General features: G+C 47.2%; 1 protein-coding gene across 3 annotated transcripts in view; it reads left to right on the forward strand.

Moving 5' to 3' along the window:
* Window positions 1–16656, forward strand: part of ADGRD1 (adhesion G protein-coupled receptor D1) — a 1058506-nt gene that overhangs the window by 47376 nt on the left and 994474 nt on the right. For all 3 annotated transcript variants that reach the window (XM_063964650.1, XM_063964651.1, XM_063964652.1), the window contains exon 2: window positions 7868–7904. In XM_063964650.1, coding sequence (XP_063820720.1) covers window positions 7868–7904 — 37 coding nt within the window. The remainder of the gene's footprint in view (window positions 1–7867; window positions 7905–16656) is intronic.

A 16656-nucleotide genomic window follows, 5' to 3' on the forward strand; every position in this document is an offset into this window, starting at 1 on the left:
CCCCTCTCTCTCCCTCTCCCCCCTCCCCCCCCACCTGCCGTACTGTGTAAAATGGGGACACCTGTCTTTGGAATGTGTAAAATGGGGACACTTGCCTGCCGTAATATGTAAAATGGGGACTCTTGCCTGCCGGAATGTGTAAAATGGGGACGCAGTCTGCTGGAATGTGTAAATTGGGGACTCTTGCCTGCCGTACTGTGTAAAATGGGGGCACTTTCCTGCCGCAATGTGTAAAATGGGGACACTTGCCTGCTGTAATGTGTAAAATGGGGGCAAGTGCCTGCCGCAATGTGTAAAATGGGGACTCATGCCTGTCGCAATGTGTAAAATGGGGACACTTGCCTGTTGTACTGTGTAAAATGGGGATACTTTCCTTCTGCAATGTGTAAAATGGGGACACTTGCCTGCCGTACTGTGTAAAATGGGGGCACTTTCCTGCCGCAATGTGTAAAATGGGGACACTTTCCTTCTGCAATGTGTAAAATGGGGACACTTTCCTGCCGCAATGTGTAAAATGGGGACACTTGCCTGCTGTAATGTGTAAAATGGGGGCACGTGCCTGCCGCAATGTGTAAAATGGGGGCACGTGCCTGCCGCAATGTGTAAAATGGGGACACGTGCCTGCCGCAATGTGTAAAATGGGGACACTTGCCTGCCGTACTGTGTAAAATGGGGACACTTGCCTGCCGTACTGTGTAAAATGGGTGCACGTGCCTTCCACAATGTGTAAGATGGGGACACTTTCCTGCCGCAATGTGTAAAATGGGGACACTTGCCTACCGTGCTGTGTAAAATGGGGACACTTGCCTGCCGTGCTGTGTAAAATGGGGACACTTGCCTGCCGTGCTGTGTAAAATGGGGTCGCGTGCCTGCTGTAATGTGTAAAATGAGGCCTTTTTTTATTTATTTATCCTGTGGTGGCCACGATGAGATCAGATGAGGCCACGCCCATCTTAAAGTCATGCCCATTTTAACGAGGCCACGCCCCCTTGCCGGGAGCGCGCGCATGGTTTTCCTCTTTATATCTATGGGGGGGGGGGAAGGGGGCGCAATTTTTCTTATGTGAATTTGCATTTTTAAATCTCGCACTGGGAGCCAAATTGGCTAGAAACGCCCCTGGAAGAGGTACAGTAGCAGCCTCTAGTAAACCAGTGCAAGGTAGTAAAACATGAAGTAGAGCAAGGGGTGAGGGAGAGAAAAGAGATGAATGTGGGCTAGTAATGAGAAACAGAGTGGAGTGAGAAGAAAGAGTAAGGCTCCTGAGGCAGCAAAGTAAAGTAGGTAATAGAGAAAAAATGGCAGGTACAGATGCTCTATGTGAGAGATTAGAAAGGAAGTCACTTATGTGAGAGACAAGAAATGAAAACATGTGAGTAAGATATAGAATAAAGAAAGGAAGAATAAAGTTTAAATAGAATAAAGTATAATGACTAAAGGGGCTTCAAAGAGCAGAGACAGTAAAGAAAAGTGGGCACAGGGACCTCCGTGTGTTGTAATATAGAGGGATGGGGATCCTGCGTGCGGCGTAATACAGAGAGATAGGGAGCTGCATATAGCGTAATATAGAGGGATAGGGACCTTCATGGGGGGATCTCCCAACTGCCCCCCACCCTCACCCGTGGTGGGACAGCGGGACAGACTGTGAAAAACGGGACTGTCCTGCCAAAATCGTGTCTCCTTCACTCAGGGACCTGAGCATATCACTCACAGTCCCAAGCTCCGCCCCCAGGCTGTACGGGTAGTTGCTGCTGATGCAAGAAGCCTGGTAAGTTTAATGGCTTCTTGTTTAGTGGAATCAATTAGTGTGTGTGTACAGTGTGTGTGTGTGTGTGTGTGTGTGTCCACTGTATGTGTGTATACTGTGTGTGTGTGTACTATATGTGTGGTGTGTGTACTGTATGTTTGCGTGTGTATGTGGTGGTGGTGGGTGAGTGTGTGTACTTTATGTATGTGTGTGTGTGTATATATATATATATATATATATATACACTAATGCAAAAGGTCCTATGGAGTGGAGCTGTCGCTTCCCTCCTCACGATGTATAAGAACCAGGTGGCACTCAGTGGACTTGGTGAAAAAATAATGCTTTAGTGTGACAAAAATGCAATTAGGGCATAGCTTGCCAATGTTTCAGCACTGCGCAGGGCACTTTTTTCAAGGCTCTATGCTGTTTGTTCTACAGTCCACTGAGTGCCACCTGGTTCTTATACGTCGTGAGGAGGGAAGCGACAGCCCCACTCCAGATGACCTTTTGCATTTGTGTATTTTCCCACAAGGAAGGCACCATGGCAGCTGTATAGCATAACAGGAGTGCCCACCAGTCCACGTTTATATATATATATATATATATATATATATATATATAGGTGTATATATATATGGGTGTATTATGAGTGGCCAGGATCCTGGGATCCAGCATACCGGCGCCGGGATTCTGCGGTGTGTGTAGTAAAGGGTGCTGCCAGAGGCGGAACTACCGCCAGTGCAACTAGTGCACTGGGGCCCGCCTCTGTCCAGGGGCCCAAAGCATGTAATGAGTCAAACTGACTCATTACATGCCGCTGTGCGCTGCGGGCAACCGCTGCCCGCAGCGCACAGCCGCCCGGAGAGAGGAGCAGCAGTATGGGGGAAGGAGGAGGAGGGAGGTGGAGTAGGGAGCCGTAGCAGCGCTTTACTACTGGTGGAGGCGCTGCTGCTGCTGCTCCTCTGCTTCACTATAGGCTGTCTTCCGAGAACAGCCTATAGTGAAGCAGAGGGGCAGCAGCAGCAGCGCCTCCACCAATAACACAGTGCTGCTGCGGCTCCCTCCTCCACCTCTCTCCTCCTCATTCTCTCCTGCCCGGGAATCGTCAAGCTGCACCGAGGAGCCTGAGCCAGCGGAGAGGGTAAGTATAATTCTTCTTTCTTTCTTTCTTTCTTTCTTTCTTTCTTTCTTTCTTTCTTTCTTTCTTTCTTCTGCCTGCCGCAATGTGTAAAAATGGGGGACTGCCTGCCGCAATGTGTAAACAGGGGGAATCTGCCTGCCGTAATGTGTAAAAAGGGGGACGCTGTCTGCCGTAATGTGTAACAAGGGCACGCTGTCTGCCGTTATGTGTAAAAAGTGTACGCTGTCTGCCGTTATGTGTAAAAAGTGTACGCTGTCTGCCGTAATGTGTAAAAAGGGGACGCTGTCTGCCGTTATGTGTAAAAAGTGTACGCTGTCTGCCGCTATGTTTAACAAGGGCACGCTGTCTGCCGTTATGTGTAAAAAGTGTACGCTGTCTGCAGCTATGTGTAACAAGGGCACGCTGTCTGCCGTTATGTGTAAAAAGGGGACGCTGTCTGCCGTTATGTGTAAAAGTGCACGCTGTCTGCCGTAATGTGTAAAAAGGGGGACGCTGTCTGCCGTAATGTGTAAAAAGGGGACGCTGTCTGCCGTAATGTGTAAAAAGAGGAATCTGTCCGCTGTAAGGTGTAAAAGGGTCTCTACCTGGTGTAGTGGTGCTACTGTGCGGCGTAATTTGAATAATGGAGACTACTGTGCACCGTTTTATGAATTGGTATTATTTTGTGGCCACACCCCTTCCCCACGAAGCCACGCCACTATGTATTTTTGCGCGCGCCTAAGGCGCGCACTGCCCCTGTTTTGCATGCAGGGGTGGGGCTCCGATGCCGTTTCTTGTACACAGTGCTAAAATGTCTAGTTACGGCACTGTTGCTAGGTATCCATTTCTCTGGCCCTGAGCAGGTCCCCCTCACCAGATCCTCTCCAGGGGTGAGGGGGTGGACTTGGATGGGATGTGGGGGGGGGGGGGGCAAAGGATTTTGTCGCACCTGGGCCCACCGCTCACTAGTTCCGCCACTGGGTGCTGCTGTGTGAGTGTGGTAACGGGTGCTGTGTGTGTGTGGTAAGGGTTTCTGCAGTGTTTGTGTGCTAATGGATGCTGCTGTGTGTGGGGAGCTTTGTAGGAGCTTATAGGGTGGATGAATGTGCTAATGGATACTGTGAGGTATTGATAATGAATTGGGGAGAGATGCGTTTTTGGATGCACAGAGGGCAATTAAGATGATGGCACTTGCCACAACCCATTGACGCAGACTACTCCACCACACCACTTGTTATGCCCCCACATCATTAGTCACACCCCCAGCAGCAGCGCATAATAGGCCCTTTGGAAATTTCAGCTCCAGGCCCATTTGGACCTTAATCTGGCACTGCCGAGATGAGATCCTCAGACCCCTAGTGAGACCATATGCTGGTGCGGTTGGCCCTGGGTTCCTCCTAATGCAAGACAATGCTAGACCTCATGTGGCTGGAGTGTGTTCCTGCAAGACGAAGGCATTGATGCTATGGACTGGCCCGCCCGTTCCCCAGACCTGAATCCAATTGAGCACATCTGGGACATCATGTCTCGCTCCATCCACCAACGCCATGTTGCACCACAGACTGTCCAGGAGTTGGCGGATGCTTTAGTCCAGGTCTGGGAGGAGATCCCTCAGGAGACCATCCGCCACCTCATCAGGAGCATACCCAGCCATTGTAGGGAGGTCATACAGGCACGTGGAGGCCACACACACTACTGAGCCTCATTTTGACTTGTTTTAAGGACATTACATCAAAGTTGGTTCAGCCTGTAGTGTGTTTTTCCACTTTCATTTTGAGTGTGACTCCAAATCCAGACCTCCATGGGTTAATAAATTTGATTTCCATTGATAATTTTTGTGTGATTTTGTTGTCAGCACATTCAACTATGTAAAGAACAAAGTATTAAATAAGAATATTTCATTCATTCAGATCTAGGATGCAGTGGCGTGCGGTGAGGTCAGGGGCTGGTGAGGCACAGCATCCATAATGTATGCCGAGGCCCGCCATTGACCCCAACCACCAGAGGGTGACGGAGAGGGTGACACTGACAGCACTGGCTGACAGGGAGAGATTGACGCCGGGAAGAGGGTGACAGCAGTGGGTGACAGAGAGAGGGTGACACGGACAGCATTGGGTGACAGGGAGAGGGTGACGCTGGGGACAGGGTGACAGCAGTGTGTGACAGAGAGAGGGTGACGCTGGGGAGTGGGTGACAGGGAGAGCGTGACACTGACAGGATAACAGGCCTGTGTGTTCAATGACTTGGAGTGCCTACCATTCATGGACTGTTTAAATATATAAATATATATATACTGTAATTCCAATGGTTTGGTATAGTTAAAGTAGGCTGTGTGCCCTTGCACAGTTAAACAGAGTCCAGGTATGGATGTTGCTGAGGCAAGACCACACAGTACAGCACTGCAGCATGTAATATTGAGCAATTTATTCCTTCAAAGTTTTGGCGTCTCCGTTACACTGTCAACTGAGACCCCAAAACGTTGAAGCAATAAATTTTCTCTATTACATGCTGCAGTGCTGTCGTCTTGCCTCAGCAACACCCATACATGGACTGTGTGTACATACACTTACACAATATATACCAGTGTCCCTGATATATGCACATACATGAGGGGTAGAAGGTGGGCAGAGCAAGCATAGGGAGAATACAACCTCAAACATACAGTGGCTTCCAGCATTCCCTCCCTATTTCACCCTGCCTATATTGCACTGCTCACACACGCATCGGCAGCCGCCACCCCCCCTCACGACCCACACTAGACTGCACACTTATCCATCTCCGCGGTTCCAAGCAGCCACGGCTGGCACCCCCTCGCACCCTGTACCAGGCTGCACACGCAGGATCTCCACCGCGGTAACGGTTCCCATTCCCAGCAGCCGCGGCCGGCACCCTCTCACACCCCGCACCAGGCTGCACACGCAGATAGCAGCCATCTGCACTACGGTGCCCGGTCCCAGCAATGTAATGCACGCAATCCGGGGCCCCACCAAGAGAGGTGAGATCGGGACTCACCCCTGCAGCAATCGGCTGCTGCGCTGCTCCCCTGCTGGGACATCCATTTCTCCTCCTGCCAGCGTGATTGGGTGCAGGGGAGCGGCGGGCCATGCAGACATCTAGGGCCCCGTAGCAGCCGCATCCCCTGCACCTATGGTAGTTACGCCACTGGGTGGGCATTACCTTGGTGTCCACCCCCGCCCCCGGAATCCTACACTGGCGTATCACATCAGTCTCTGTGACAGGGGCGTGCTTTCATATGGGCTGACAGCACGCCCCTGTCACAGAGGCACTCCTTTAGGTGCCGCTTCAAGGGCTTTTTTTAATGGGATTCTGCTGCCGAATGCTTGGCCCCGCCCCCCGTTTACTGTCGCTTTACATTGGCAGCGGGAGGCACAGAAAGATGTGCCTCCAAACACATTGAAACCCAGGGTATAAATGATTAAAATAATACAAAGGCTAAAGTATATTGTATTATTTTAATCATTAATGTAATGACAGGGGAGGCACTGCCTCCCCTGACTGCACGTCCCTGCTAGGATGTGTCATTTTAGTGTTCCCTTTATTTTTTTGAGCAGTGTGTATGTATATATATATATATATATATATATATATATATATAATTTATGTGTGTAAGTATGTTTATATGTATGTGTACTTATACGTATGAAAATATGTACTGTATGCATATCTGTGTACCTTTACTGTATGTACTGTACAGTGTATATATATATATAATATATATACTGTATGTATGTATATATATATATATATATATATATATATATTTTTTTTTTTTTTGTAAAGCCACGCTTTAAAAGTGTGTGTGTGTGTGTGTGGGTGGGGTGTCATGGGGGAGTTGAGGGGGCCCCAGAGATGTTAGTGTACCGGGCCCCAAGAATTCTGTTGCCGGCCCTGCATGCAGGTGCCCCTTCAGGACTTGGAGCCTGGAAGCAGGCGACTCCATTGACTCTGGGAGTTATGACCCTGCTACAATGGAACTTAACTTGGTTTCTGCCACTTTTGTGCTTACAGTATTTGATTGTCATGACCGCTGATGCAGCAGTATTTATAAACATGTATCTTGTACTGCAATTCACTGTGTTCTAGTTTTGCTCATATGTTTATGTACATTGGGCTTTTTTTGCTGCGCTGCGATCAGGTCTAAACTGCGCATGCATATGCACCACAATGCGCAGGCACGTCGCTCGGGTACAAAGCGGATCGTTGCTGTGCGATGGGATTTACGAAGAATCCATTTGCACGGGCGTTCGCAAGGAGATTGACAGGAAGAGGGCATTTGTGGGTGGCAACTGACCGTTTTCAGGGAGTAGTTGGAAAAACGCAGGTGCGCCCAAATGTTTGCAGGCCGGGTGTCTGACATCAATTCCGGTCCCGGACAGGCTGAAGTGATTGCAGTGGCTGAGTAATTCCTGGGCTACTCAGAAACTGCAAAAGATCTTTTGTACTGCTCGGCAGCACATGCACATGCACACTTGCAAAGCTAAAATACACTCCCCTGTAGGCGGCGACTATTTGATCGCAGCGCGGCAAAAAACTGCTGGCGAGCAATCAGGTCTGAATTAGGCCCATTGTTAGGTGCTCTGGAACCCTTGTGGCTTCATATAAATAAAGGATAGTAATAATAATAATAATAATAATAATAACAACACTATAATTTATATAATGGGCACACACTAATTTGCACAGCACATTCTAACCTATGGTCATTGATTTAGGTTCATATATTATATATTTGTTAGTTTACTATGTTCTAGTTTAGTAGTTTAATCACTGGATTCTTAAATTGTGCAACTCCCTTTGCTTCTTTTTCTTAAATTGAGATTCCTAGTGCATAGTGGATACACAGTGGCCTACATTTTCTCTATGTGACCTAATAGGCAGCATTGGAACTTATAGAATGGATCCAAATATCAATAGATGATGTAAGAGCCATCTGTGGTCCGTGTTATATCAGTTCTAATACTGATGTCTTCTTTCTAACACAGGCTCATGGGAATTACACCAAGTTGCAGGAACATCCAGGTGAGTCATTTGCTTATTATGTTTAGGTCACCACTTATGGCTGGAAACCTATTTCTGTAGGACATATATATATTGCAGATAAAGTAAATCAGGATTGTGTCACACAAAAAATGGCACGTGTTTGTTCATATAACCAGTGACATTGTTGTCGGTTTCTTTTAGCTAGAAATCTGAAGTGATATTATGCTTTCAAAGGGCAATACAATAATAATAGGCATTGCATGGATTAGATAACATGATGTGGATTATTATTTTTTCACATATTGGCAGGATTACCAGCCGTTAGTGTACAAACCTACATGACTGCTGGAATCCGGCTGCACATGGGAGATCTTGCAATATTTGCGAGATCTGATACATGTGCAGTGGGGCCAGCTGGGAGGTAAGAGTCTGGCAGGGATTGTCAGAGGGGGAGTTTTCTCTCTTCCACTCTGGTGTCAAGATATTAATACATTTTAGTGGTATAGCTAACTGCTATAAGAAGAGCTATAGTGGTGCATTAAGTGGTGGTGCATTAAGTGCCGCTGAAGTACATCGCTCTATTTGTTTTGGTAGAAATGTAAATTCTTAGAACTAGTCCCAGATACAGGAAGAAATCAATTAAATCATTTCAGAAATAGATAAAACAAACTTCTGAAGACTTGTCCAGAGTATGGAAGCTATTATAAGCCTTGTATAAACTTGTAACTTTAGGGCAAAATAATCCCCTGTTCACAGTAATATAGTAACATAATTAATGAGGTTGAAAAAAGACAAAATATCCATCGAGTTCAACCTGTGTTAGAATTCTTACACTAATCTGTATGTAACTATAGTTTAACTATAATGACCCAGATGAAGTTATGTTTTTAAGTCTAAGGGGCCTATTTATCACCATCCGCATCCAAGAAGCGGATGACAGGTGATAAAATTGCCCCAACTCACACTGCGATAATTGATTACCCCCCTCCCCCGTCGTGACTACCCCCGCGTGCCGTGGACTTCCCCCAGAAGATCAATATACTCACCTGTCCGGGGAGCCGGTCCGCACTGCTTCAGGAGGCTGCCGGGCACCGGGTCCTTCTTCTGCGCTGTGACCCCCGGTTCTGTAAAGTGCGCTGCTGCTTTACAGCATCACTTTACTGCACCGGGGTCACAGCACAGCATATGGGGGACCCGGCGCCCAGCAGCGAAAACACACAGCAGCGATCATGTCTGAATTAGGCCCAATGTCCCCTCTCAGCCGCCTCTTTTCGAGTGTAAACATATCTAACCTAGTAAGCCGTTCCTCATAATCCAGTACCTCTAACCCCTTGATCAGTTTTGTGAATCCGTTGAATCCTTTCAAGTTCCAAGATATCTTTTTTATAGGTAGGTGGCCAGAACTGTGCACAGTATTTAAGGTGTGGCCATACCAATGATTTATACAGTGGCAGGATTAAGCTCTCATCCCTTGTCTCAATTACCTTTTTATGCATGCTAACACTTTATTTGCTTTTGTTGCTGTACTTTATTATTATTATTATTATTATTATTATTTTCTCTAACGTCCTAGTGGATGCTGGGGACTCCGAAAGGACCATGGGGAATAGCGGCTCCGCAGGAGACTGGGCACAAAGTAAAAGCTTTAGGACTAGCTGGTGTGCACTGGCTCCTCCCCCTATGACCCTCCTCCAAGCCTCAGTTAGATTTAGTTTAAATAGGTTTTTTATTTTCAGTGAGACCTGCTGGCAACAGGCTCACTGCATCGAGGGACTTAGGGGAGAGAAACGAACTCACCTGCGTGCAGAGTGGATTGGGTTTCTTAGGCTACTGGACATTAGCTCCAGAGGGACGATCACAGGCCCAGCCATGGATGGGTCCCGGAGCCGCGCCGCCGGCCCCCTTACAGATGCTGAAGCAAGAAGAGGTCCATAAATCGGCGGCAGAAGACTTTCCTGTCTTCATAAGGTAGCGCACAGCACTGCAGCTGTGCGCCATTGCTCTCAGCACACTTCACACTCCGGTCACTGAGGGTGCAGGACGCTGGGGGGGGGGCGTCCTGGGAAGCAATGAATTTACCTTAGTTGGTGAAAAATACATCACATATAGCTCCTGGGCTATATGGATGTATTTAACCCCTGCCAGTTTTCCAGTAAAAAGCGGGAGAAGAGCCCGCCGTGAAGGGGGCGGGGCCTATCTCCTCAGCACACAGCGCCATTTTTCCCACACAGCTCCGCTGGTAGGAAGGCTCCCAGAATCTCCCCTGCATCCTGCAACTACAGAAACAGGGTAAAAAAGAGAGGGGGGCACTTATTTGGCAAAATAACAGATATAAGCAGCTATAAGGGATAGACACTTATTGTAAGGTTGTCCCTATACATATATAGCGCTCTGGTGTGTGCTGGCAAACTCTCCCTCTGTCTCCCCAAAGGGCTAAGTGGGTCCTGTCCTCTATCAGAGCATTCCCTGTGTGTGTGTGCTGGGTGTCGGTACGTGTGTGTCGACATGTATGAGGAGGAAAATGATGTGGAGGCGGAGCAGAGTGTCTGTAACAGTGATGTCACCCCCTAGGGGGTCGACACCTGAGTGGATGTACTGTTGAAAATTACGTGACAGTGTCAGCTCTATATAAAAAAACAGTGGTTGACATGAGACAGCCGGCTACTCAGCTTGTGCCTGTCCAGACGTCTCATAGGCCGTCAGGCAGATGGCAGATACAGACGCCGACACGGATACTGACTCCTGTGTCGACGGTGAAGAGACAACCGTGATTTCCAGTAGGGCCACACGTTACATGATTGAGACAATGGAAAATGTTTTATACATTTCTGATAATACGAGTACCACCAAAAAAGGGGTATTATGTTCGGTGAGGGAAAAACTACCTGTAGTTTTCCTGAATCTGAGAAATAAAATGTGTGATGATGCGTGGGTTTCACCCCGATAACAATTAATAATTTCTTAAAAAGTATTGGCTGCATACCCTTTCCCGCCAGAGGTTAGGATGCATTGGGAAACACCCCCTAGGGGGGATAAGGCGCTCACACGCTTGTAAGAACAAGGGCTCTACCCTCTCATGAGATGGCCGCCCTTAAGGATCCTGCTGATAGAAAGCAGGAGGGTATCCAAAAAAAGGTATTTACACACATACTGGTGTTATACTGCGACCAGCTATCGCCTCAGCCTGGAGGTGCAGTGCTGGGTTGGCATGGTCGGATTCCCTGACTGGAAATATTGATATCCTAGATAAGGATAGTATATTATTGCCTATAGAGCATTTAAAAGATGCATTTCTATATATGCATGATGCACAGCGGAATAATTGCCGACTGGCATCAAGTATAAGTGCATTGTCCAATTCTACCAGTAAAATGGTCAGGTGATGCGGATTCCAAACGTCAGTTGGAAGTATTGCCTTCGAAAGGGGACATTTGGGGTCGGTCTTTTAGACCTGGTGGCCACGGCAACAGCTGGGAAATCCACGTTTGTACCCCAGGTCGCCTCTCAAAATAAGACGCCGTATTATCAGGCGCAGTCCTTTGTTGGCAAGCGGACAAGAGGTTCCTCTTTTCTGCTCGTGACAGAGGGAGAGGAAAAAGGCTGCAGAGATCAGCCAGTTCCCAGGAACAGAAACCCTTTCCAGCCTCTGCCAAGCCCTCAGTATGACGCTAGGGCTTTACAAGCTCAGGCACGGTGGGGGCCCGTTCTCAATGAATTTCAGTGCGCAGTGGGCTCACTCGCAAGTAGACCCCTGGATCCTTCAGGTAATATCTCAGGGGTACATATTGGAATTCGAGACGTCTCCCCCTCGCCGTTTCCAAAAGTCGACTTTACCGACGTCTCCCTCGGACAGGGAGGCAGTTTTGGAAGCCATTCACAAGCTGTATTCCCAGCAGGTGATAATCAAGGTACCCCTCCTGCAACAGGGAACGGGGTATTATTCCACACTATTGTGGTACCGAAGCCAGACGGCTCGGTGAGACCGATTCTAAAATCTAAAATCTTTGAACACTTACATACAGAGGTTCAAATTCAAGATTGAGTCACTCAGAGCAGTGATTGCGAACCTGGAAGAAGGGGACTACATGATGTCTCGGGACATCAAGGATGCTTACCTTCATGTCAAAATTTACCCTTCTCACCAAGGGTACCTCAGGTTTATGGTACAGAACTGTCACTATCAGTTCAGACGCTGCCGTAGGGATGGTCCACGGCACCCCGGGTCTTTACCAAGGTAATGGCCGAAATGATGATGTTCCTTCAAAGGAAGGGAATTTTAGTTATCCCTTACTTGGACGATTCCCTGATAAGGGTAAGATCCAGGGAACAGTTGGAGGTCGGTGTAGCACTATCTCAGATAGTGTTGCGGCAGCACGATTGGATTCTCAATATTCCAAAATCGCAGCTGGTTCCGTCGACGTGTCTTCTGTTCCTAGGGATGATCCTGGACACAGTCCAGAAAAAGGTGTTTCTCCCGGAGGAGAAAGCCAGGGAGTTATCCGAGCTAGTCAGGAACCTCCTCAAACCGAGCCAAGTCTCAGTGCATCAATGCACAAGGGTTCTGGGTAAAATGGGGGCTTCCTACGAAGCAATCCCATTTGGCAGATTCCACGCAAGAACTTTCCAGTGGGACCTGCTGGACAAATGGTCCGGGTCGCATCTTCAGATGCATCAGCGGATAACCCTGTCACCAAGGACAAGGGTGTCCCTCCTGTGGTGGTTGCAGAGTGCTCATCTTCTAGAGGGCCGCAGATTCGGCATTCAGGACTGGGTCCTGGTAACCACGGATGCCAGCCTGCGAGGCTGGGGAGCAGTCACACAGGGAAGGAATATCCAGGACTTATGGTCAAGCCTGGAGACATCACTTCACATAAATATCCTGAAGCTAAGGGACATTTACAATGCTCTAAGCTTAGCAAGACCTTTGCTTCAAGGACAGCCGGTGTTGATCCAGTCGGACAACATCACGGCAGTCACCCACGTAAACAGACAGGGTGGCACAAGAAGCAGAAGGGCAATGACAGAAGCTGCAAGGATTCTTCGCTGGGCGGAAAATCATGGGATAGCACTGTCAGCAGTATTCATTCCGGGAGTGGACAACTGGGAAGCAGACTTCCTCAGCACGACCTCCACCCGGGGAGAGTGGGGACTTCACCCAGAAGTCTTCCACAGGATTATAAACCGTTGGGAAAAACTCGACAGGTATTGCGCCAGGTCCAGGGACCCTCAGGCAATAGCTGTAGACGCTCTGGTAACACCGTGGGTGTACCAGTCAGGGTATGTGTTTCCTCCTCTGCCTCTCATGCCCAAGGTACTGAGATTGATAAGATGGTGAGGAGTAAGCACTATATTCGTGGCTCCGGATTGGCCAAGAAGGACTTGGTAACCGGAACTTCAAGAGATGCTCACGGAGGATCCGTGGCCTCTACCTCTAAGAAGGGACCTGCTCCAGCAAGGACCCTGTCTGTTCCAAGACTTACCGCGGCTGCGTTTGACGGCATGGCGGTTGAACGCCGGATCCTGAAGGAAAAAGGGCATTCCGGATGAAGTCATCCCTATCCTGATCAAAGCCAGGAAGGATGTAACCGCAAAAACATTATCACCGCAATTGGCGAAAATATGTTGCGTGGTGCGAGGCCAGTAAGGCCCGACGGTGGAAATTCGACTGGGTCGATTCCTACATTTCCTGCAAACAGGAGTGTCTATGGGCCTGAAATTGGGGTCCATTAAGGTTCAAATTTCGGCCCTGTCAATTTTCTTCCAAAAAGAACTAGCTTCAGTCCCTGAAGTTCAGACGTTTGTAAAAGGGGTACTGCATATACAGCCTCCTTTTGTGCCTCCAGTGGCACTTGGGATCTCAATGTAGTTTTTTTTTTGGATTCCAAAAGTCACATTGGTTTGAACCACTTAAATCTGTGGAGTTAAAATATCTCACATGGAAAGTGGTCATGCTGTTGGCCCTGGCCTGGGCCAGGCGCGTGTCAGAATTGGCGGCTTTATCCTGTAAAAGCCCTTATCTGATTTTCCATTCGGACAGGGCGGAATTGAGGACTCGTCCTCAATTTCTCCCTAAGGTGTTCTCAGCATTTCACTTAAACCAACCTATTGTGGTGCCTGCGGCTACTAGGGACTTGGAGGATTCCAAGTTGCTGGACGTAGTCAGGGCCCTGAAAATATATGTTTCCAGGACGGCTGGAGTCAGAAAATCTGACTCGCTGTTTATCCTGTATGCACCCAACAAGCTGGGTGCTCCTGCTTCTAAGCAGACGATTGCTCGTTGGATTTGCAGTACAATTCAGCTTGCACATTCTGTGGCAGGCCTGCCACAGCCAAAATCTGTAAAAGCCCATTCCACACGGAAAGTGGGCTCATCTTGGGCGGCTGCCCGAGGGGTCTCGGCTTTACAACTTTGCCGAGCAGCTACTTGGTCAGGGGCAAACACGTTTGCTAAATTCTACAAATTTGATACCCTGGCTGAGGAGGACCTGGAGTTCTCTCATTCGGTGCTGCAGAGTCATCCGCACTCTCCCGCCCGTTTGGGAGCTTTGGTATAATCCCCATGGTCCTTTCGGAGTCCCCAGCATCCACTAGGACGTTAGAGAAAATAAGAATTTACTTACCGATAATTCTATTTCTCATAGTCCGTAGTGGATGCTGGGCGCCCATCCCAAGTGCGGATTGTCTGCATTACTTGTACATAGTTATTGTTACAAAAATCGGGTTATTGTTGTTGTGAGCCATCTTTTCAGAGGCTCCTTCTGTTATCATGCTGTTAACTGGGTTCAGATCACAAGTTGTACGGTGTGATTGGTGTGGCTGGTAATGAGTCTTACCCGGGATTCAAAATCCTTCCTTATTGTGTACGCTCGTCCGGGCACAGTATCCTAACTGAGGCTTGGAGGAGGGTCATAGGGGGAGGAGCCAGTGCACACCAGCTAGTCCTAAAGCTTTTACTTTGTGCCCAGTCTCCTGCGGAGCCGCTATTCCCCATGGTCCTTTCGGAGTCCCCAGCATCCACTACGTACTATGAGAAATAGAATTATCGGTAAGTAAATTCTTATTATTTTTATCCTTTATTTATATGGCGCCACAAGGGTTCTGCAGCACCCAGTTACAGAGTACATAAACAAATAGTCAAAACAGGAAAACAGCAACTTGCAGTTGATGACAATATAGGACAAGTACAGGGTAAATAAAAATAGTTACATCAGCAGATGACACTGGAATAAGTATCAGTTGGCAGAAGATTGCTGGATTTGGTGTAGTTGAAGATTATTAAAGTAAGAAAAAGGATAAGCACATGAGGGAAGAGGGCCCTAGTCGTGAGAGCTTACATTCTATTCTCTTGACATTGGGAACTGCTAATAACTTTATTATCAATGAGCACCCCAAATCTTTTTCAACTACCATTTCCCCTACATTTTCCTCATTTAATTTATAGGCTGTCCGATTGTTCTTAGTCCCAAGGTGCATAATTTTACATTTTTCTATATTGAACCTCATTCTCCATTTGTCTTTCCAAACCTCCAGTTTAAATAAGTCGTTTTGTAGTGATTCAACATCCTTGTCTGAATTAATTACTCTATTCAGTTTAGTATCATCTGCGAAAATTGGCACTGTGCTTTCTAGACCCACTCCTAGGTCATTAATAAATATGTTAAACAGTAATGGCTGACCCTTGCGGTATTCCACTGAGCACTGAGGCCTAGTCAGAAAACATCCCATTAACCTCCATTCGCTGTTCCCTGTTATCCAGCCAATTACTTACCCAAGTACAGATAAGATGGGCATACACTATACAATTATCTGGCAAATTATCTGCCATATCTGGCTGGTAGGAATGAAAATCTGGTAATAGATGAGAGCAAATGACAATTGACCATTTGCTCCCAAACACAAAAAAAATGGCCAAAAACTGTTGTTCATGCAAATTGGTTAAAGCTGTGATTTACCCAATTTGTCTGAATGACAAGCTTTGTCCATTTTCCATTTTTTGGGAGCAAATGGTCGATTGTCATTTGCTCTCATTCATTACCAAATTTTCATTCCAATCAACCAGATCTGTCCGATAATCTGCCAGATAATTGTATAGTGTATGCTCAGCTTTAGTGTTTCCTAAATCAAGCTCTCTTAATTTGAAAATCAGTCTCATATGTGGCACTGTGTCGAAGGCTTTAACAAAATCTAAATAGACCACATCCACTGCTTTACCCTGATCAATATTATCACTCACTTTCTCGTATAAACTAAGTTAGTTTGACATGACCTGTCCCTCATAACACCATGCTGTTTCCTATTAATAACTATGAAGGTATCCAAGTACTCTTGTATGCTATCCCTTATTATACCTTCTAGTATTTTCCCCACTATAGATGTCAAACCCGGTCATTAGTTACCAGGATGAGTTTTAATTTTAATTCCCTTTTTAAATATTGGGACAACCTCTGCTATACGCCAGTCCTCCTGTATCATACCTGATGTAAATCGAATCATAGAAAATCAAATATAAAGGCCTTCATAGTTCTAAATTAAGCTCCATAAAAACTCTAGGGTGAAGTCCATCCGAACTGGGAGATATATTTATCTTATTTTTCCTAGTCTCTCCCGGACTACTTCCTCATTTAACCAAGTGCTTAACAATGGGACATTATCATAGCTTACGGCCAGGAGAGGAAAAGACCTACCTGTACAATGTAATAGTGTGGGGTTGTGTAAAACTCAACTGAAACATAGGGTGCGAATCAGAGATAGGCGCAACTGTTTGCCTGTACGCAATGGTCGCGTCCATCTG

This window comes from Pseudophryne corroboree, chromosome 1, assembly GCF_028390025.1.
Source record: "Pseudophryne corroboree isolate aPseCor3 chromosome 1, aPseCor3.hap2, whole genome shotgun sequence".
In the NCBI taxonomy this organism is placed as follows: Eukaryota; Metazoa; Chordata; class Amphibia; order Anura; family Myobatrachidae; genus Pseudophryne; species Pseudophryne corroboree.